The sequence below is a fragment of the Saimiri boliviensis genome, chromosome 8, assembly GCF_048565385.1.
Source record: "Saimiri boliviensis isolate mSaiBol1 chromosome 8, mSaiBol1.pri, whole genome shotgun sequence".
Lineage (NCBI taxonomy): Eukaryota > Metazoa > Chordata > Mammalia > Primates > Cebidae > Saimiri > Saimiri boliviensis.
Window position 1 is genome coordinate 68,506,355 of NC_133456.1, and position 22,867 is coordinate 68,529,221.

The 22,867-nt window shown below is 41.6% G+C and overlaps 1 protein-coding gene and 1 non-coding gene across 2 annotated transcripts; one reads left to right on the forward strand and one right to left on the reverse strand.

The window, feature by feature from the left end:
* Positions 1 to 23: 23 nt before the first annotated feature.
* Positions 24 to 20,762, forward strand: NDUFB5 (NADH:ubiquinone oxidoreductase subunit B5). Its single transcript, XM_039478643.2, has 6 exons — positions 24 to 181; positions 11,709 to 11,797; positions 12,710 to 12,776; positions 14,007 to 14,068; positions 15,818 to 15,924; positions 20,534 to 20,762. Exons 1-6 carry the CDS (start codon positions 58 to 60, stop codon positions 20,652 to 20,654), a joined length of 570 nt encoding a protein of 189 aa, XP_039334577.1. The 5' UTR covers positions 24 to 57; the 3' UTR covers positions 20,655 to 20,762.
* Positions 11,022 to 11,125, reverse strand: LOC120367670 (small nucleolar RNA U13). The gene has a single exon (XR_005581994.1). It is a non-coding gene; the product is annotated as a small nucleolar RNA U13 (small nucleolar RNA).
* Positions 20,763 to 22,867: the final 2,105 nt, after the last annotated feature.

Sequence of the window (22,867 nt, forward strand, 5' to 3'; positions counted from 1 at the left end):
ATTCGCTCTCTCAGCTTCCGTGACCCGCCTCTCTTCTTCCGCTTGCCCGGAGTAGCCATGGCGGCTATGAGTCTGCTGCAGCGGGCTTCGCTTACTGCCGTGGCCGCTCTGTCTGGCCGCCGCCTGGGCACCCGACTCGGATTTGGGGGCTTCCTCGCTCGTGGCTTTCCGCAGGCTGTTGGTGGGTGCCGGCCTTGGGAGAACGGGCGAGAAGCGGGTGCGGGGCGAGAGATGGGAGGACGCTGCCTGGGTGACCTTGGTGGGATCCGGAGGGAGCGGGGACGGACGGTGGGCTCGGGGCTGGGGACGAGAGACGGAGCGCGAGCCGTGTGAGGTCGGGCCGGCCGCGTTTGCGTTATTAGCGTTTACACAGCGTTGTTATTCGCTGTCGCCACTGGTGCTAATTTGCGGATGAAGCCGAGGCTGGAAAGGTACCGAGCCGAAGCTGTGTGTCTAGGGCAACAGCTTCTCGGTGCGTCCCGCCTGCCCGGAGGCTGGGCTCGAGTCCCACGGCGGCGAGGTCGTGTTGCTGGGGGCCCACCCACGCCGTGGAGGGTGAGACAGGCCACGCGCAGGTGCGTGGAGAGGCTCAGGGCCAGCTTAGGCACAGAAGGTGCCGTGCCGCCCAGTGATGAGATGCAGGCATTTTTGGTTTGCTTTTGTTTTTGTTTTTGTTTTTGTTTGAGACAGAGTCTCACTCTGTTGCCCAGGCTGGAATGTAATGGTAAGATCTTGGCTCACCGCAATCTCGGCCTCCTGGGTTCGAGCGATTCTCCTGCCTTAGTCTCAGCCCGTGGTAGTTTTAGGGGTCCACAAAAATGTTTTAATTTACATTTCTTTTTTAAAAAGGCCATAATGTTTATGACGATGATCATTAATTCAGCCTGTATTATATTCACTTTATACCAGTGCAATCTTAAAATACGATTTTTAATAACCTACAGAGGAAGGGGCCTTTGAAGGCAAAAGTGCCTAGGACTCAGGAAAGTAATAATACAGTCTTTTTTTCTTTTTGAAACTGTCTGTCACGCAGACTGGAGTGCAGTGGCACCATCTTGGCTCACTGCAACCTCCGCCTCCCAGGTTCAACTAATTCTCCTGTGTCACCCTCCCGAGTAGCTGGAGGCGCACACTACCAAGCCCAGCTAATTTTTATAGTTTTAGTAGAGATAGGGTTTCACCATATTGGCCAGGCTGGTCTTGAACTCCTGACCTCAAGTGCACCCGCCTGGGCCTCCCAAAGTGCTGGGATTACAGGAATGAGCCACCGCACTCGGCCAATACAGTCTTAATAGGGCTATTTGGACCTCCTTGGAGACTGAGTTGCAGTGTAGCGGTGTGAATGATCATAGCAAAGCTGCAAATGCTTGGTATTCAGTGTATTTTATTATCCCAAAGACTGCAAAGAAATTACAATGTTATTTTCATTTTACAGGTGAGGAAACTGACTCAATTATTAAATAATATGTCACTGTACTAAATTAATAATAATGACAGCCAACATTTACTGAGCACCCGTTATGTGTCAAGCATCATTTTTCTTTCTTTCTTTCTTTTTTTTTTCCCCCCAAGATGGAGTCTTGCTCTGTCACCCAGGCTGGAGTGCAATGGCGCAATCTTGGCTCACTGCAACCTCAGCCTCCTGGGTTCAAGCGATTCTCCTGCCTCAGTCTCCTGAGTAGCTGCAGTGACGGTGTGCACCACCATGCCCTGCTAATTTTTGTATTTTTAGTAGAGACGGGGTTTTACCATGTTGGCCAGGCTGGTCTCGAACTCCTGACTTCCTGATCCACCTACTTCAGCCTCCCAAAGTGCTGGGATTATAGGCATGAGCCACCATGCCTATTCTCAAGCATCATTTTAAGGGTTTAAAGTACTCATTTATTTAATCCCCTTCATCAAATAGATACTGTAAGCTATTTGCCCTGTGGAATAGAAGCAGGTAAAGAAGTGAAAATTTAAAGTCAGAAAGTTGTCATCCTCTAAATATCTCGTTCTCTTTTTACTCCCATTCTCCCATTTTAATTTGAATTATGCCACTCTACATGATGAAGCAATATACATAAAGATTTGCTAGAAACAGGATGCAAAGGACCGGTGGTATTTAACAAATTTCCAGCGGGAATTTGAACTTGTTGCAAAACTACATATGCTAACATTTCTGGATAAAAATCCCTTTATAAGCCAATTCTCATTACACATATCCTCATGTAGCCAAATACAGATCCTTCAAATACTTGCCCAGGTAGTATTCAGTCAATTAGCTGGGAATAAACTGCCTCAAAATTTCACCCCCAATTTCTCTTTCTACATGATTGCCCTTTCTTGGAGTTCTCAAAGGATCTTTACTGTGTTCTGTGCCCTTTCCATTCAGAGCAGGGAAGGCTCTAATAGCTGTCTTTACTAAAGGTTATTGCATTTTTCAGCTGTGTACCTGCTTTCAAAGGTATTTGGCATCTGTCACTGTGGTATGAAAGCTTTTAATCCTCTTAACATTGTTGTTTGTGTCTATCTCTACAAGAATGTGAGCTCCAGTGTAGTAGAGAATCTTGTTTTGCTTTCTCTGGAGGTAGGCTGCCCATCTTGAGATTCTGGCTGTAGAATTTAAAAGCCATGTCTGCCATCATCACATCTTGGAAGCTGAAGTGGAAGACACCTAATTGCTCTTAACCTGCATTTCCTCTTCTTTAAAAAAGGCGATAATTTTAACCTGCCTCAAAAGGTAGTTGTGAAGGATGAGTGGAAAAAATTCACAGCACCTGGCAGCATTAGCCTTTAAAAAAAGTTGTGGTAAAGTATACATAAAATAACATTGACCGCTTTAGCCATTTTTAAGTGCACAGTTCAGTGGTATTAAATACGTTCTTAATGCTGTGCCACCATCACCATCATCTGACTCTGTAACTTTTCATCTTGTAAAACTAAAACTCTGTATCCGTTAAACAATAACTCCATTCCCCTTCTGCTTAGCCCTGGGTAACCACATTCTCTTGTCTGTCTTTTGACTACTCTGTTCCTCATGGAAGTGGAATCATACAGTATTTGCCCTTTTGTCACTTAGCATAATATCCCCAATGTATATTTATGTTGTAGCATATGTCAGAATTTCTTTTTTAAAGCTGAATTGTCCATTATCCGTGTAGGTATTTACTCCATTTTGCTTATCCATCATCTGTCGGTTGGGTTGCTTCCAGGTTTTTGTTTTGTTTTGTTTTTGGAGACAGAGTCTTGCTATATGTTCCAGGCTGGAGCACAGTGGTGCAATCCTGGCTTGGGCTGCTGTTTCTCACCACCCAATAATGAGATGCAGATGAACTGGGGAAGAAGAGAGTTTTTTGGTTTTTTTTTTTTGAGACAAAGTCTCACTCTTGCCCAGGCTGGAGTGCAGTGGCACAATCTTGGCTCACTGCAACCTCCGCCTTCTGGGTTCAAGCAATTCTCCTGGCTCAGCCTCTCAAATAGTTGGGATTACAGGCACATGCCACCATGCCTAGCTAATTTTTGAGTTTTTAGTAGAGATGGGGTTTTACCATGTTGGCCAGGCTGGTCTTGAATTCCTGACCTCAGGTGATCCACCCGCCTCGACCTCCCAAAGCGCCGGGATTACAGACATGAGCCACCACGCCTGGCTGGAAGAGAGTTTTTATTTCTGTAACTGGTTATAGGGAGAAGGCTTGAAAATTACTGCCAGACCAACTTCAAGTTACAAAGATTTCCAGAGCTTATATACCTTTTAAGCTATATTACGTGGAAGTATGCATTCATCTAAAGATATAAACGATTAACTTTTTTAAATCTATAATTAAGGTCTGAGTCCTGAAGATCTTCCTCTGGAGCCTCAGTAAATTTACTTAATTTGAGGGGGTCCAGGTGCTAGGATGATCACCCTTATCTTGGCTCCTGCTGAATCAGAGGTTTGGGGAGTTCCTTCAGACCTCCAATAAACTTGTATGTGGAGGCCTGGGGAGTTTCTTCAGACCCCAGATAAAAGTTGTTTAACCCTAAATGGGTCCTGCTAAGAATCCTTCCAACTCTTGTCCTCAAATGATCTGCTGGCCTCGGCCTCCCACAGTGTTGGGATTACTGCTGGGCGCCACTGTGCCTAGGCACTTGCAGTCTTTAGTTACTGTAGGGCCTCGCTTAACCTCATGAGCTCTTGGAAACTGCAACCTTCAGAACCTGTAACAAAGAAGGAAGCGAAATTGTTTAAGGACGTGCTGTATGTGGTTTCACTTAAAGTCACAGTTTCCAAGAGTATCAGTGACATCGAGTATGACTTGTGAACAATGTGTCTGTGAACATGGATGTACAATGTCTGTTCTGAGACCCTGCTTTCAATTCTTCTGGCTGTATCTGCAGCAGTGTAACTGCTGGGTCATATGTGTCATGGGTGTTACTGGCTGGGACTGGCTTAGTGAGTGGTAAAAATTTACCAAGACAGTCATAGGTAAAGAGGGAAGATTTGTTAGAGAAAATGGGAAGATAAAGTTGCTGGAGTACGGCAGGCAGCACAGCAGAGAAGGGGCTGTCTGCAGAGTGGGGGTGGGAGGGGCTTTTATAGGGTCTTACCAAAGGGGCTGTGAGCAGAGAAGATGTGCAGGTCAGGTCACTCTGCTGGGCTGTGTGCTGAACGAGGTATTTGGGAACTGGATGTTGTGCCAGTGGGTGGTCTGTGATTGGCTGTGTCTCAGGAGAATTGCTTTCCCCCACCTGGGGCCCCTTCTTGCTTAGGATTCCACAATGTGGTAATTCTGTTTTTAAGTTTTTGAGGAGCCCCCTTGCAATTTCCCTTAGCAGCAATACCGTTTACATTCCTTTGTGTACCGGCAGTGTGCACAGGTTCCAGTTCCTCCGTGTTCTCACTGGTACTTGTTATTTTCCGGTTTTTGATAGTAGCCATTCTGATGGGTGTGTGTTGGTATCATTGTAGTTTTTATTTACATTTCCGTAATGATTAGTTTTGTTGAGCATCTTTTCACGTGCTTCTTGGTCATTTGTGTATATATCTTTTTTTTTTTTAGATGGAGTCTTGCTCTGTTGCCAGGCTGGAGTGCAGTGGCGCGATCTCAGCTCACTGCAAGCTCCACCTTCCGGGTTCAAGTGATTCTCCTGCCTCAGCCTCCCGTGTAGCTGGGACTACAAGCACATGCCACCACGCCCAGCTACTTTTTGTATTTTTAGTAGAGACAGGGTTTCTCTAAGTTGGCCAGGATGGTCTCTATCTCTTAATCTCATGATCGACCCACCTCGGCCTCCCAAAGTGCTGGGATTGCAGATGTGAACCACTGCACCCAGCCTGTATCTTCTTTAGAGAAAACATATCCTTCGCCTATTATTTGTTATTTTCTTATTTTTCAACTTAACTACAAGGTTAAAATGTACATTTTAACCGATGTTGCCCATGCTGAGCTTGAACTCCTGGACTCAAGCAATTCCTCTGCTTGAGCCTCTCAAGTAGCTGGGACTATAGGTGCATACCACTCTGCCATGCTATTTGCCTATTTTATTTGTTTGTTTGCTTGCTTGTTTTCTACAGGGTCTTGCTCTGTCACCCAGGCTGTAGTGCAGTGGTAAAATCATAGCTCACTGTAGCCTCAGTCTCCTAGGCTCAGGTGATCCTCCTGCCTCAGCCTCCTGAGTAGCTGGGATGACAGGTGCACACCACCACACCTGACTGATTTTTAAAATGTTTTGTAGAGGTGACATCTTGCTGTGTTGACCAGGCTAATTTCAAACTCCTGGGCTCAAGCAGTTCCTCACCTCAGCCTCCCAAAGTGCTGGGATTACAGGCATGAGCCACTGCGCCCAGCCTATTTTTAAATTGGATTGTGTGGTTTTTTGTTGTTGTTGTTGCATTTTACGAGTTCTCTGTGTTCTGATATTTCTTATCAGATACATGTTTGCATATATTTTCTCCCATTCTGTGGGTTGCCTTTTTACTCTGCTGATAGTGTCCTTTCATGCACAAAATTTTTAAATTTTCGTGAAGTCCAGTTAGTCTACTTTTTCTTTTTTTGTCTGTGCCTTTGCAGTCCTGGCATTAGCCTTCTCCAAGTTCCTATAGCCTCATCTTTCCTAGAAATCTACTGCTGTCATGCTATTCATCACACTCTGTAAAGCTTTTCAGAAAATAAGCAGATAAAGCTGTTTTACTTCATTAAATTCTTTGTTAGACATCAAAGATCATGTAATTCCAGAGGTGAGCTGAGTTCTCCCCTCAGCTGCAGGTAAATGTAATTTTTAATTGAAGACTGATATGCATAATGATGGTTTTAAAAAATGTAGAATATTAATATGGATATATAAACAAGAGTGCTGTGGAGTTAATCCAGACATGGAACAGATGGCATTTTAACTGAATTATGGGGATTGTTTTAACAGGTCGAACTGGCAGAAAAGTAACGGTTGAGTTTTTTTGATTGGATATGTGACTGGTCGGGTAGGTAGGGTTGGGAGAAAAGACAAATGAGGAAAGATGGGACCGAATTGAGGGAGGGAAGGACTGACTACAAAGCCAGAGTGTCTTCATTTGATTGTGGTGGCAACAGAAAGTGCGTCGCAGAAGAGCCGTATCAGGAGTGTGTTTCAGGAAGGTGCTTCTGAGTATTGGATGGCTTGTGGGGGATATGGATTACTTAGGCCAGTAAGGTAAAGAGGGTATGGAGTGAAATGGAGAGTTTAAGTCCTAGAATCCAGAGGCCTTGGCAAATGACAAACGAGGGATCGAGGCAAGGTAGATAACGGAGATTTTTATCCAAGGTAATTGAGAGGGTGGTGCCCTTTACTGGGAATGAGGGAAAGAAAATGACCAATTTTCACTTGTCTCTTTTTTTGAGACTGAATCTCACTCTTGCCCAGGCTGGAGTGCAGGGGCACGATCTTGGTTCACTGCAACCTCTGCTTCCCAGGTTCAAGCAATTCTCCTGCCTCAGCCTCATGAGTAGCTGGCATTACAGGCCCGGCTAATTTTTTGTGTTTTTAGTAGAGATGGGGTTTCACCATGTTGGCCAGGCTGGTCTCAAACTCCTGACCTCAGGTGATCTGCCCACCTTGGCCTCCCAAAGTGCTGGGATTACAGGTGTGAGTTACTGCGCCCGGCCCAGTTGTTGTCTTTGACTCACAAAAAGTTCCTACATTATTTAATTCAATTTTACAAAAATCAGAATTGTCAAAGACATAATCACTTTTCTGAAACCACTTGCATTTTTAAAAATTAGTTATTGAAGGCTTAGGCCTGTGAAATTAATGAATACTTAATTGAGAAATTTCAGGCTTTAGAGAGCAGTGGAAGATGCCTATTTTTGGTGCTCGGAGGATCAGTGTTTCAGAAATCCTGGTAGTCATCTAAGTGTAAGTGGTTCACTCTGATATTTTAATTTAAATTTTTTTGAGGGGGAATGGTCTAGCTATGTTGCCAGGCTGGCCTCAAACTCCTGGGCTCAAGCCGTCCTCCCACCTCAGCTTCCTGAATAGCTGGGATTACAAGCACACACCAACATTCCTGGTTATACACTAATGTTATTAGATTTAATCAGATGGCCCTACTACATCAAAAACAAATCACGAAGGCTCAAAACATATAAAAGAGTTAAGTGCAAGCTGATTGTGGTGGTGGGTGATGTAATCCCAGCTATTCTGCAAGCCAAGATGGGAGGATCTCTTGAGCCCAGGAGTTCAAGGCCAGCTTGAGTAACATCGCAAAAAACCTTGTCTCTTAAAATAAAATAAAAGAGTTACATGCTATGAAATATACTTTGAAACAGTTAATATTAATAAGTTATCTAGGACGTTTAATGACATGACGAATTGTTCAACAATTGGATAATTATGTGTCAAGAAAGAACAAGCAGTTCACATGACTACGTGCATCAATATTGCTAGAGTACACTAGACCAAGCTTTTTGTTTGTTCTATTTTCCATGTTAGTTTGTAATTAGTATTTCCTAAAACCACATATAATTGAATCTCTCGTGGTTGTGCGTGTGTGTGTCTGATTGAAAGGGAGAGTTACGGAGCACACTGTCTCTTCTGAGTCAATGTAGAAGGCAAGATCTGTCGACACTTAATTTACTGAAGAAATGTGGATTCAGCAATATTTACGGAGCATCTCCCATGTGGATGACACTAAAGGATACTGAGAATACCTGAATAAGACAGTCCCTGACCTGATGGCATTTAACAAAATAATTAGGGTTTGTGCTCCTTGCTCCAAAGAAAATAGTCAAATGCTATTAAGGGGAATAGTGGGAGGCCAGCTTTGGATGAGGTGATCGGAGGACACCTTTCCCAGGAGGTGACATTTGATCTTCCCCTGAAGGGTGAGATGTGAAAGCAGCCTTCCTAAGAATAGAGAAAAGCATATCAGGCTGAGGGGAAAGTAAGCAAAAAAAAAACCCCTCTAAGGTGGGAAGGAGTTCTTGCAATTGGAAGGAAACCACTGAGAGAGATGAGTCGAAGGGTATGCCATTTTATTCGGAGAGAGGGCGTATATTCTGATTCTTTGAGGGGAAGAACCTTAAAATCCTCTAGGCTAACTAACCCCTTGTTTTATGCTAGTCCTTATTTCATCCCATTATTGATGCTTGAATGACTCTTTAATGGGAAATCGATGGTGCGGAGGGTCCAGTTTTATTTTCAGTCACTGAAATTGTTAGAAACTTCTTGTATCCGTTGGGACAAAAGTAATCTCGAGTTTTGTGGTTACTTTCAGTTGCAAAAACCACAATTACTTTTCCACCAACCTAAATTAAGCTGCCAATAGATTGTCCCTTGAAAAGAGTATGCTCTTGAATGGACATGTTCTGCAGGTGTGATCAGGGGATAAGGGACAGGGAAGATCATCCTGTTTTGACCCTGTACTTTGAGGGTATCAAATTAAGACTGAATTGGCCTTCGGCTTATTTTGTGAGCAACTAAGATTTCTGAGCGTTCCAGGCAGGCTTTCCACTTACCTTGTTATATTGAATCCTTTTAGATTCAGTCTTTCGTAATGTGTTAAAGACTCTCTGAGGATCCCATTTCGTCATTCAATGTCTCAGCCACTCTCTTAGCAGCAGCTTTGCGCGTCTGAGACTTAACAAGTCAGGAATGCCGTATCCACCTCATCTAGGCCTTTCGTGAAAACCTTGATGCCACAGGCTTTTGAGAGCTTCCTTTGGCGCATTACGGCATTAATTAATCGGTACCTTTTGGTTGCGGTCAGTCAGTCAAGTACCCATTACAAATTTCTCTAACTGGCTCCTTCTCTCAGCTCATAATGTCCCTTCCTCCCACTCCCACCGCCTTGCCTAAATAGGAATTTTCTTCTGGGCCACTGTATCCTGTTTCTTTCTCTTGTTGCCCTTATAGATTTGTAATTGTTTGTGTGATGTGTATTTCTCCCAACAGGATCTATATGCCTTTTAGACTGTGTATAGGTCTAGCGTGGGGTCTGCACATAGCATGCACTGAAGTATGTATTGAATTAATGAGTACTTTGAACTGTCATCCAACCCATTTTCTTCATCTAGTCCAAAAAAATATTATTCTGTTATATATCTTTCAGATGATTTGCTGAAGTCCGTACTTTGTCAAATTCTCTTCATTTTGTTGTTTAAAAAGCCTTAGTAGTATGAATTATATGTGGTAAGTTCATGCCAGTTTCTAATTCTCTTTTGAGTCAACCTCCTAAACTCACTACAAGCTGCTGCAGGTGTTACCAAAATTAAGAAGATAGTTCCTGCTTTCAAGATATTTATACTTAAAAGTGCCAGCAGTGAATGCAAATACACATTTCACAATAACGTACAGTAATGTAAAAGTAGGTAAGGTCGTGGATGGCTGGGAAGAATGTTGGCTTCTTGAAAGATAAGATGTTATCTGGGCCTAACAGATTTCAGGAGAGGGGACGGCATTCCAGACGTTAAGCATGAACAGAAGATTCAGATCTTTCTGACATCTGTTATGACTGAAATTCCTTTAATGGGAAATTAAAGTTTTTTATTCCACAGTGACTCATATGCAAAATATCCTTGAGAGTCTATTTTGTAGACATAGTGAAAACATAGGAACCTTCAGTTTCTTGGTAATAGCTAGATCCTTTCCTGCTCCCAGTGGAAAGGCCTTGGAATGCCGTAGTGATCCTTCTAGAACTCCAAGAAGAGGAAGAATGTCAACAGGATCCAGAAGTGAAATTTGGTTGCAGTTTATTTCCAGCAAGGCTTGATTAAATTCTGTCAGGGAGGAGACTTGAAGAGGATGTTCTTAACCAATGGTTTACAGTGTGATTTTCGTCAAGATATTGAAGAGTGTGGAGTTTTGTAACAAGTTCAGATTCTTGCTGGTGATTTGTTGAATGAATACTGCTGGTCCTTTCCATCTAATTTGCAGTGTAATAATACATATGATACAGTTAATGCGTCATATGAAATGACATAATGGAAGAATTGAAATTAAATGTTTTTCTTTTGCAGCATTAGCAAATATTTGTTACACAGGAGACCCAGATGAACAGCTAAGTATCTGACCTCTCTGCCCACTACTGAAACAAATTCAAATGATTTTTTTTGTTTTTGTTTTTGTTTTGAGACAGAGTCTCACTCTGTTGCCCAGGCTGGAGTGCAATGGCATGACCTTGGCTCACTGCAACCTCCATCTCCCAGGTTCAAGCGATTCTTCCACCTCAGCCTCTGAGTAGCTGGGATTACAGGCACCCACCATTAGGCCTGGCTAATTTTTGTATTTTTGTAGAGATGGGGTTTTACCATATTGTCCAGACTGGTCTTGAACTCCTGACCTCAGGTGATCCACCCACTTCTGCCTCCCAAAGTTTTGAGATTATAGACAGGAGCCACCATGCCCAGCCTAAAATGATTATTTAGATACCTCTTTAATTTTGAATTACAATGAGGAAAGTTATAGTTCAGAGCAGTAGTTCCATCTTTGTTTAAAGATATCCTATCTGACCTCCCTACTCAAATTAAATGTTTTAAGATCTTAACTCACATTAAACATGTAAGAATGTATATTTTCTTTTTGTTTCATGTCAGATGGGTAATGCGCCTCCCTCATAACAAGATTTGAGGTAGGCATATCTCACATGTGAGTGTGAAAACTCAATCATCATGCTTATGAACTACAGAAAGGTCCATGTATTTTTTTTCTAATCTGATTTTAACTATTGGAAACAGATGCTCAGTGCTTTCAAGAAAAATTAGCACTGAGACAAAGGCTCTTTCAGCAACACAATTTGTACTTCCTGGATGGCAGGAAGAATACTCTCTAGCCATCTTGCCATGAGAGTACAATGAGCAAAGGAAAGCAGACATATTTATCCCTTACGAGTTTGGGATTATCCTTACTGCTGGGTCTGATCTCCATTGGCTGGAACCAGACCTCACAATCTAAACTAAAACCCAATTGGCTAACAACTTAAAACTTTTCTAAACAGGTAAAAGCAGTGGAGAGCTGGGACATGCCTGTGAGCACATCCAGCACAGACATCTTGGTTAGAGCACAAGGACATAGAATATACTACGTACCTGTAAGCATGGAATGTCTAACAGCTACATAGGGAAGGGCTTAACAAAGAGTTATTAGCATACTTAAGATTTATTCTTTAACAAGAAAAGGAAACTTTAAAGAGGAATGTTTTTATTTGCCACATAACTCATAATATAACAGTATACCCACATGAACCTTGTATAAAAAAGGGTAATTAATATTTTCAGCTCCTGTTCGACACAGTGGAGGCCATGGGAAAAGACTATTTATCATCAAACCTACTGGATTCTATGACAAGCGTTTTTTGAAGTTAGTGGTAAGTTTAAATTTTTTGTTGAATTGAAGTCTTTGCATATAACGGGGGAAATTTTTGCCTCTTTACAAAACGTCTTTCATTTTATGAAATATTTTGTAAATTTGAAGATTCTGAGATTGTAAAGTCTGGTTTGTTACTGAATTTCTTGTTAAATTGGTGAACCTTCCCTTCTACACAAAAGGATTTACACTAAATGGAGGTAAAACTTGAATCGTTCGTTTTTTTCACCTAAAGATTATGAAGTTTTAAAATATAATCTGTGTTCCTGTAACTAAAATAGTCTTTAAATTACCAAAGAACTTATTGAAACACTTTTTTAGATAGAGGAGCTACATTATTTTGGGATATGATTTTGTATTTATATGTTGTTCAAGAACATTGATTTCAGAGAGTAACAAGGATCTATAGTGCAGTCTTAATTTAGCAATAATATAATTACGTTGCTTATGTAGAGTGCTGACTGTATATTTGTATCTCAAGGCTATATAGGAACAAAGTAGAGACTTAGAACGTGGGAACTTGTCTGGATTGTCTGCCACTGTTGATAAAGCTCTGAGTCATCATTTGAGTCCTGACCTTAAAACCTTCTCTTCCCTTGCCCTTCCATTGTGCTTAATGCCCTTTTTCATCTCCTTGGCTGAGAGCTCTTACTTTCCTTGTTGTGACCAGCTCAAATCCTGTTTAGTGGTAAAATCCCCCTAATTGTTTTACACTTTTGTTCTTGATACATTATTTTCTTTCATGGCTTGACCTAAAAGTAAAATCACAGAAATCAATAATTTGATACTGTATGCCCAATTTGGCAAGTTTATTTTTACAAGAAATATAAGGAAATCATATCATTAGGATGATTTGTATGCGGGGAGAGTTATGAAATGGTCATGAGGAACACTTGTTTATTTTTTATCTTAGAGATTCTACGTTTTCTTGACTGGGATTCCAGTGGCAATTATCATAACCCTGGTGAATGTGTTCATTGGTAAGTCATTTCCATCCCCCGCAGCACTACCAAATTAGAAAAAATTTTAAACATGTGTACATTAATATATATAGATAAAAGATGGCTATTGTATTGAAAAGCTCTTTAAATAGTTAAATAATCATAAGCATGGCAGTTTATCTTAAAGTAACCAAATCTTGATCTGAACTAAGAATTTTTTAATCCATCCTAGAACATATAAAATGGAACATATAAAAGCCGGGCGCGGTGGCTCAAGTCTGTAATCCCAGCACTTTGGGAGACCGAGGCGGGTGGATCACGAGGTCAAGAGATCGAGACCATCCTGGTCAACATGGTGAAACCCCGTCTCTACTAAAAATACAAAATTAGCTGGGCATGGTGGTGCACGCCTGTAGTCCCAGCTACTCGGGAGGCTGAGGCAGGAGAATTGCTTGAACCCAGGAGACGGAGGTTGCGGTGAGCCGAGATCACGCCATTGCACTCCAGCCTGGGTAACAAGAGTGAAACTTCGTCTCAAAAAAAAAAAAAATGGAACATATAATTCTCTAACAATAAAAATGTGAATGACAGTAAACATTAGATTTTCATGGGAAGTTCTGTTCAAAGTACTTCTAACACCTTGAATCCTAAAATATTTTGTATTGTAGGTATAGGGAAGACCAGAAGGAATAATACCTATTAAATCTTGTTACGGTATAAAAACAAAATGGGAAACTCGTGGAATACCTATAAATAATGCCTTACACAGAGAGATGTTTTAATATGTCTAAGAAATGAATTAATTTTCTTTTTTTTTTTTTTTTTTTTTTTTTGTTACCCAGGCTGGAGTGCAATGGCGCGATCTTGGCTCACCGCAACCTCCGCCTCCTGGGTTCAGGCAATTCTCCTGCCTCAGCCTCCTGAGTAGCTGGGATTATAGGCACGTGCCACCATGCCCAGCTAATTTTTTGTATTTTTGGTAGAGACGGGGTTTCACCATGTTGACCAGGTTGGTCTTGATCTCTCGACCTCTTGATCCACCCGCCTCGGCCTCCCAAAGTGCTGGGATTACAGGCTTGAGCCACCGCACGCGGCCTGAATTAATTTTCATCTAGATTAAAGTTAATTAAAAATATTAGGTATCTTCATTGTTACAGATTTTTTAAGAGATCCTTTAAAACAAGAAGTTGGTTTCTATTTTAATGGTGAAGAATTAATTTTATAAACTCCTCATGCTAAAGTTGAACATAACATTTTTTTTCTTATTAGGTCCAGCTGAACTAGCAGAAATTCCAGAAGGCTATATCCCAGAACACTGGGAATATTATCAGGTTTGTATAGGACATTGACAGTTACATACTGTCACTTGTCTCGTCAGTGCATTAGTGAATATCTTTTTTTTTTTTTTTTTTTTTTTTTTGAGATGGAGTCTCACTCTGTCGCCTAGGCTGGAGTCAGTGGTGTGATCTTGGCTCGCTGCAACCTCCGCCTCCAGGGTTCAAGCAATTCTCTTGCCTCAGCCTCCCGAGTAGCTGGGACAACAAGCACCCGCCACTGCACTCGGCTAATTTTTGTATTTTTAGTAGGAATGGGGTTTCACTGGTCTCGAACTGCTGACCTCGTCATCTGCCCACCTTGGCCTCCCAAAGTGCTGGGATTACAGGCATGAGCCACCGTGCCTGGCCTAGTTAATATCTTAATTCAGCAATTGTGATATAGTCAGAGTTTTGTTTTGTTTTTTGTGTGTTTTCTTTTTTTTTTGAGACATGAGACAGCATCTCACTCTGTTGCCCAGGCTGGATCACCTGCGGTCAGGAGTTTGAGAACAGCCTGGCCAACGTGGTAAAATCCTGTCTCTACTAAAAATACAAAAATTTGGCTCACTGCAACCTCCGCCTCCTGCATTCAAGCGAGTCTCATGCCTCAGCCTCCCACGTAGCTGGGATCATAAGCGTGTGCTACCACCCCTGGCTAATTTTTGTGTTTTTAGTAGAGACAGGATTTCACCATGTTGGCCAGGATGGTCTCAAACTCCTGGCCTCAAGTGATCTGCTCACCTCAGGATTACAGGCATGAGCCACTGTACCCAGCGGTGATATAGTTTTATATTTTATTTTTTATATCAAGTAGATAGATTTTTTGCATACTTTTTATAAACAACATGTTTTGGTACTTCATTTTTTAAAAATCATTTTAAGCTTTACGTTTTTTTAAAGAATGATTGCAGTGTTTTCTTAACCTAACAGAGTAACATGATTTATTCTAAGTTCAATGCCTTAGGAAAGATTTCACCACTATGAATGCTAGTTGTCATTTATTGAGCACCTACTGCGTAGCAGGTACTGTGCTGAGTATTTTAAAAATATTTATTATTTTATGCCATGTAAAAAGTACTATTCTTATTCCCTCTTTGGAGATGAAGAAACTGAGGCTAGAAGAGTTACGTGACCTGTCTAGAGAGGGTCACTGTTTCAGCCCAGGCAGCCTTGACTCCAGAGCCTGCTCTGTCTGTCATTACCCCATACTCCTACTGCTACCAAAATCCAAAATTAATTTTGTTACTTGTTTTTGCAAATTTATAGTGAGATAGCTTTGAATAGAGCATGTCCCATCATGTTTTATTATCTGAATGAATTATATTTTAAATATAAATCTTAAGGTAAACCATTAAATCTTAAGGCAAAACTTAACAATTAGTTTGTTTATGCTAACTGGTGCAATGAGCTCCATTTTTGAAACAGCAGAACCTGGGTTTGGCTCCTGAATCTGCCACTGAAGACACTCAGCATAGTGTGATGGAAACGCACACACAGTTCTGGAGCCAGGCAGTCGTGGCTTAGTCCAGGTGCTGCCACGTACTAGCTGTGTAACTTTGGGCAATTCACCCATCTTTAAAATGCGGACAAAAATAGTATCCGTCTAATCTATTAAAATTATGTTTTTCATATATATAAAGTAGTTGTTACATAGTAGATGTTACTCGTTTATCTAACTGAGGTGGTCATTTTAAAGAATAGTCAACTAGAAAAGCAAAGTATTATTCAGAAATGGACAAATTTTAAATGAATTTTCTCTTGTAGCATCCCATATCAAGATGGATTATGCGTACTTTCTATGATTGTCCTGAAAAGGAATATGAAAAAATGCTGGCCATCATTCAGATTGAAACTGAAAAGGCTGAATTACGGTAGGAAAAAAGCAGGGGGGTGGGTAGGAAAGAAAATCTTTTCCTAGGGTTGCAAACCACCAGAAGAAAAAAATTACTAAAACTATCAATATTTCAGCACAATAGGATGCTTTCTATAAACGGATAAAGATAGGTACAGACACAGTGGCTCATACCTATAATCCCAGCAATTTGGGAGGCTGAGGTGGGTGGATCACTTGAAGTCAGGAGTTCAAGACCAGCCTGGCCAACATAGTGAAACCTTGTCTGTACTAAAAATACAAAAATTAGCCAGGCGTGGCGTGTGCCTGTAATCCCAACTACTCAGGAGGTGAGGCAGAATAGCTTGAACCCTCAAAGCAGAGGTAGCAGTGAGCCAAGATGGCGCCATTGTACTCTAGCCTAGGCAACAGTGCAAGACTTCATCTCAAAAAAAAAAAAAAAGGGGGTTAAAGATAGGATTACTTCATTTGAAGTGAAAATTTTAAACTGGTGACAAGGAGACTATTAGGAGGTATCTGTCGGATTAAAAGGAGTTCTTTTTTAAATTAAAAAGAAATTTTTTTTTTAAGATGGAGTCTTGTGCTGTCGTCTAGGCTGGAGTGCAGTGGCACTATCTGGGCTCACTGCAACCTGTGCCTCCCCGGTTCAAGTGATTCTCCCACTTCAACCTCCTGAGTAGCTGGGATTACACATGTGTGTCACCAGGACCAGCTAATTTTTGTATTTGTAGTAGAGACAGGGTTTCATCATGTTGGCCAGGCTGTTCTCAAACTCCTGACCTCAGGTGATCTGCCCACCTCGGCCTCCCAAGGTGCTGGGATTACAGTCATGAGCCACCATGCCCAGCCTAAAAAAATTTTTTTTTAGAGTGGAAGTTTTGCCCTGTTGCACCAGTTGGACGGCAGAAGGGTGGATATATCCATCAATGACATATATAATGTGGCCGTTAAAAAGAAAGGGATAGATGCTGTCATGGAAAGCAATGTGGATTTTCTTTCTTTCTTATATTTTGTATACATATTAAAACATACAATTTCCCCGCTCTTACGGTGCTGAGTTACCTGTGTGGTGGTGGTGTTTGTTTGTTTTTGAGATGGAGTCTTGCTCTGTTGCCCCAGCTGGACTGCTGGGGCATAATCTCAGCTCAGTGCAACCTCTGCCTCCTGCGTTCAAGAGATTCTCCTGCCTCAGGAGCTGGAATTGCAGGCACCTGCCACCATGCGCGGCTAACTTGTATTTTTAGTGGAGACACGGTTGTGCTGTTTTTTGTTTTTTGTTTTTTTTTTTTGAGACGGAGTTTTGCTCTTGTTACCCAGGCTGGAGTGCAATGGCGCGATCTGGGCTCACCGCAACCTCCACCTCCTGGGTTCAGGCAATTCTCCTGCCTCAGCCTCTTGAGTAGCTGGGATTACAGGCACGTGCCACCATGCCCAGCTGATTTTTTTTTTTTTTTTGTATTTTTAGTAGAGACGGGGTTTCACCATGTTGACCAGGATGGTCTCGATCTCTTGACCTCATGATCCACCCACCTCGGCCCCCCAAAGTGCTGGGATTACAGGCTTGAGCCACCGCGCCCGGCGGTTGTGCTGTTTTGACCAGGCTGGTCTGGAACTCCTGACCTCAGATGATCTGCCCACCTTGGTCTCCCAAAGTGCTGAGACTGCAGGTCACCGCGCCCAGCCTGCAGTGCCCGAGTTTTTTGACCAGTCCCCTATTGCTGGTACTTGGGTTCTTTCCAGGTTTTTGCTATTATACATTCTGTGGTGGAGAATTTCCCCCATATTGTTTGCATATTTATGTAACATATCTGGAAAATAAATTTCTAGAAGTAGCGTTGATAAGCCAAATAGCATAGGCTTCTAAACTTTGGGTAGATGTTGCCAAACTCTTCTTCAAAACGTTGGACCAGTTGTTTTCTTCATCAGTTTCCATGTTTCAGTTTTCTGTGTTTCTCTGTAATGGAATTTATCAAACTGAAACATTTTTGCTGATATGGTAATTTAAAAATGTTACCTCATCATTTCAATTTTATATTTCTTTGTAAGGTTGAGTAGTTTTTAATATATCTTTTAGTTGTATGTATTTTTTTTCTTTCTTTCTTTTGAGACAAAGTCTTCCTCTGTTGCCCACGAGTACAGTGGCCTGATCTCAACTCACTGCAGCCTTGATCTCCTGGGTTCAGGCCATCCTCCTACCCAGTCCTTCCTAGAAGCTAAGATTACAAGTGCATGCCACCATGCCCAGTTAATTTTTGTGTTTTTTGTAGAGACAGATTTTGCCACGTTACCCAGCTGGTCTCAAACTCCTGGGCTCAAGTGATCCACCCTTCAGGGCCTCCCAGAATGCTGAGATTACAGATGTGAGCTCCCGCACCTGGCCGTGTGTGTTTTTTTCTCTATAGGTTGTCTTTTGGCAGTGTAGAAATTTTTGCAACATAGAAGTGTTTTTACATTTTCAGATAACAAATCTGTAATAGTAGCTAATAACTTTTTTTTTTTTTTGAGACAGAGTATTGCTCTGTCTCCCAAGGTGGAGTGCAGTGGTGCAATCTCGACACTACAACCTCTGCTTCCCAGTTCAAGCGATTCTCCTGCCTCAGCCGCCTGAGTAGCTGGGATTACAGGTGCCCACCACCATGCCTAGCTAATTTTTGTATTTTTAGTAGAGACAGGGCTTTTGCCATGTTGGCCAGGCTGGTCTTGAATTCCTGGCCTCAAGTGATTTGCCTGCCTCAGCCTCCCAAAGTGCTGGGATTACAGACATGAGCCACCATGCCCGCTGCTAATACTTTTGAGGACATTTTGTATCACTGTTTTAATTACTCTCTATGTATTTACTCGTTTAATTATTGTCAGGTTTGCCAGTCTCTAGCTTTTGGGATTTTGTGTCATGCAGACATCTCTGATAATAATTAAATCAGTAAATATATAATTCCAAAGTTACGTTTTTAAATATTCACTTGCATTTTTCCTTTTCCTTTTCTTTTTTTGAGACAGGATCTCACTCTGTTGCCTGGGCTGGAGTGCAGTGTTGCAGTCATGGCTCACTGCAGCCCTGACCTCCGGTACTTAAGCAATCTTCCAGTCTCAGCCTCCTGAGTAGCTGGGACCGTAAGTGCTGGCCACCATGCCCAACTAATTGTTTGGGTTTTGGGTTTTTTGTTTTGTTTTGTTTTGTTTTGTTTTTTTGGTAAAGATGGGATCTTGTTCTGTTGCCCAGGCTGATCTTGAACTCCTGGGCTCAAGCAATCTTCCTTGGCTTCCCAACGTTCTGGGATTACAGGCATGAGTCAACTTTCCCACTCTGTGTTTTTCGTTTGTTTTAATTTGACATGGAGACTCAATATGTTGCCCAGGCTGGACTCGAACTCCTGAACTCATGCAACCCTCCCACCTCAGCCTCCTGAGTAGCTAGGACTACAGACATGTGCCACTGCTCCCAACTTACTGTTTTTTAATGAAATAGGAAGGTGCTACACATGCTTATTTTATACATTGCTTTTTTTAAACATAAAAGTATATCATCTCCTCCTGTGTTACATAGATTCTTCTTATTCCTTTTAGCATGTACATAGTAGTCCATTATGTGGATGAATCGTAATTTATTTAACCAGCTAGTCTCTTGTTGATAAACATTTTAATTACTCATAGTTTGGGTAGGTATACTCTAAAGAGTAGACAAGAAAGGAGGTGTTAGTTAATCCTTCATAAAAGATCAATAAACATGCCCTTCTAAATACACCATCACAAAGGCATATAATCTCCCGTAGGTTTAGTGAGCTGGTTAAGGTTAATAAAGTGACTTCTTTAACTGTGATAAATTTTTAGTCCTATGAAAAAGCAAGTCTGTATTCTATAAAAACAGAAAGTAAAAGGTTTGATGTAGTCAAACCTTCAGTAGTTCCTGAAGGGACGACTTCAGGAACGTGTGATCATTTATGCAAAGACTTAGTATGGAAAAGAGAAAGCACCTATATAAAATAGAGATTATTCAATTTGTGAAGAAGAACAGGGACATGTAAGTAGATGTTAAGAGTTGGAGAATGTTTCTCTTCATCTTGATTTTCCTTATTTTCTATTTGTCTTTGTTTAAATATTGACTGAGGGCCTGGTGTTGACCAGGCCTAATATAATGCTGGTGAATAAAAAACCGATTCTACTCTCAAAAAGTTTTCTTTCATAATGGTGATGGGCAGACAGAAGATGTGAAACTCCAAAAAAGCTTATTCATTTTTTAATTCCTAGCACCTGGCACAGCATATGGCTATAACAGTAGACATTCTGTACGTGACTCTCCTAGCATCTAAGAGGTGGGAAGATAGGAAAGGCCTTGCAACAACTCAGGTGAAAGTGATCTGTGCAGGCACAGTGAAGGAGAGAATTTGTTAGCGATTGTTTTGGTGTTAAAAACTGGAAGCTACCTATATAAACAACATAACAAAAGTCAAAAATGAGTCCCAAATTTTACTTATAGATATATACCAAATATATACCTGCATATGGGTTTGTGGAGGGGCAGTATACTTTACATAAAAGCTAAGACTAGTGATTGTTCTTCATGGAAATGGCTCATTAAATTTCTAATTGCAAGTGCCGAAATTGCAGTCTTGCTCTTCCATTTGTTACAGGTTAAAGGAGAAGAAAATACGAAGATTAATGCGTTTGAGAGGAGACGGGCCGTGGTATCACTTTGACACAGTTGATAAGGAACTTATTGATCATTCTCCAAAAGCACTTCCTGACAATTAAGCGTTTTTTTCTCTAAATACAAAGTATATTCTCTTTATTGAAAAATAAGTTAGTAAGTATATTCTGTATTTTTGTTCTTCGTGAAAAATAAAAGAGCTTCTGACATTACTGGTTCTCAGTGTTGGTCCAGATTAAAGCTTTTGTTTGTGGGGGTTTGGCTTCCAGTCCCTGAAGAAGGTTTAAAATGTACTAATAAAAACCAGAGAGAGGAGATTGGAAGGTGGCTGACTAGGAACAGCTTAGGATTGCAGCTCCCAGTGAGAGCGCAGAGGGTGAGTGGACACCGCATTTCCAAACGGATTTTTATTGCCCACAGACCAGGACCTCCAGTTCCATCCATGTTGCTACAAATGACAGAATTCTGTTCTTTTTCTTAGTATTGTTCATACGTATCACCTTTTCTACATCCATGTATCCGTTGATGGACACAGGTTGCAAAGGGATTGCTGGGTTAGATGATAGTTCTATTTGTAGTTTTACAGTGTGAGGAGCCTTCACACTGTTCATAGTGGTTGTTCTGCTGTACATTCCCACCAACAGTGGGTGAGCATTCCCATTTCTCCACATCCTCACCAGCATTTGTTATTTTTTCCTTTTTCAAAATGGCCATTTTAACTGGAGTGAGATGTTATCTCAACGTGGTTTTGATTTACATTTCCCTAATTACGGTTGAGCATTTGTTTACGTATCAATTGGCCATTCATAGGTCTTTTGAGAAATGTTGATACAGATTACAGATCTTTTGCCTTTTTTTTTTTTTTTTTTTTTTGAGATGGGGTCTTACTCTGTCACCCAGGCTGGAGGCAATCTGGGCTCATGGCAACTTCCACATCCCTGGCTCAAGCGATCATCCCACTGCAGGATGACCCAAGTAGCTAGGACCACAGGCAAGTGCCACCACGCTCAGCTAATTTTTTTGTATTTTTTGTAGCGACGGGATTTTGCCATGTTGCCCAGGCTGGTCTTGAACTCCTGTGCTCAAGTGATCTGCTCACCTCAGCCTCCCAAAGTCCTGGGACTACAGGTGTGCCTGGCCTGTTGGTTCATTTTTTAATCAGGTTATTTGCTTTTTTGTTTTTTGTTTTTTTGCTATTAAATTGTTTGAGTTCCTTATATATTCTGGTTATGAATCCCTTGTTAGATGGTGTGTTAGATTATTGTGTTGCTATAAAGAAAATCTTGAATCTGGGTAATTTATAAAGAAAAAGTTTAATTTGTTCATGAGTCTGCAGGCAGTTAAGCGTAGAGGAAGCATGGTACCAGCGTCTGCTCAGCTTCTGGGGAGGCCTCAAGAAACTTTTACTCATGGCAGAAAGCAAAGCAGAAGCAGGCACATCACATGGCGAGAGACAGAGAGAGAGAGAGAGAGAGAGGGAGGGAGGGAGAGAGAGAGAGAGAGGGAGGGAGACAGAGAGAGAGAGACAGACAGACGGACAGAGGGAGAGAGACAGGGAGAGAGACAAACGGAGAGAGAGAGAGAGGGAGAGAGAGAGACAGAGAGAGGAGGGGGGAGGAGATGCCACACCCACTTTTAGACAACCAGATCTCTCCAGAACTCAATATTGTGAGGACTGCAGCGGGATGGCGCTAAACCACTCATGAGAAATCCGCCATCCCCACCCAATCCCCTCCCACCAGGCCCCACCTTCAACACGAGATTTGGGGGGACAGACATCCAAACTCCGTCATACAGATAGTTTGCAAACACTTTCTCCCATTCTGTAGTTGTCTCTTCACTGTTAATTGCTCCCTTTGCTCTGCAGAAGCTTTTCAGCTCGACACAAGCCCATTTGTCTGTCTAGGCTTTGTTGCCTGTGCTTTTGAGATCTTACCCAAAAAAATCTTTCCTCAGACCAATGTCTTCTATCATTTCTCCAATGTTTTCTTTTAATAGTTTTATAGTTTCAGGTCTTCCATTTAATCTTTAATCAATTTCGAGTTGATTTTTATATGTGGTGAAAGATGGGGCTCTAGTTTCATTCTCCTGCATATGGAGATTCAGTGTTCCCAGCACAGCTTGTTGAGGACGCCAGCAGCTGTATGGGATCTTTTGTGGCTCCGTATACACTTTAGAAGTTTTTTTTCTATTTCTAGGAATGTCATTGGCATTTTAATAGGGATTGCACTGAATCTGTAGATTCCTTTGGGTAGTAAAGACATTTTAACAATGTTGATTCTTCCAATCCAGGAGTATGGGATAGCTACCTTTCCAT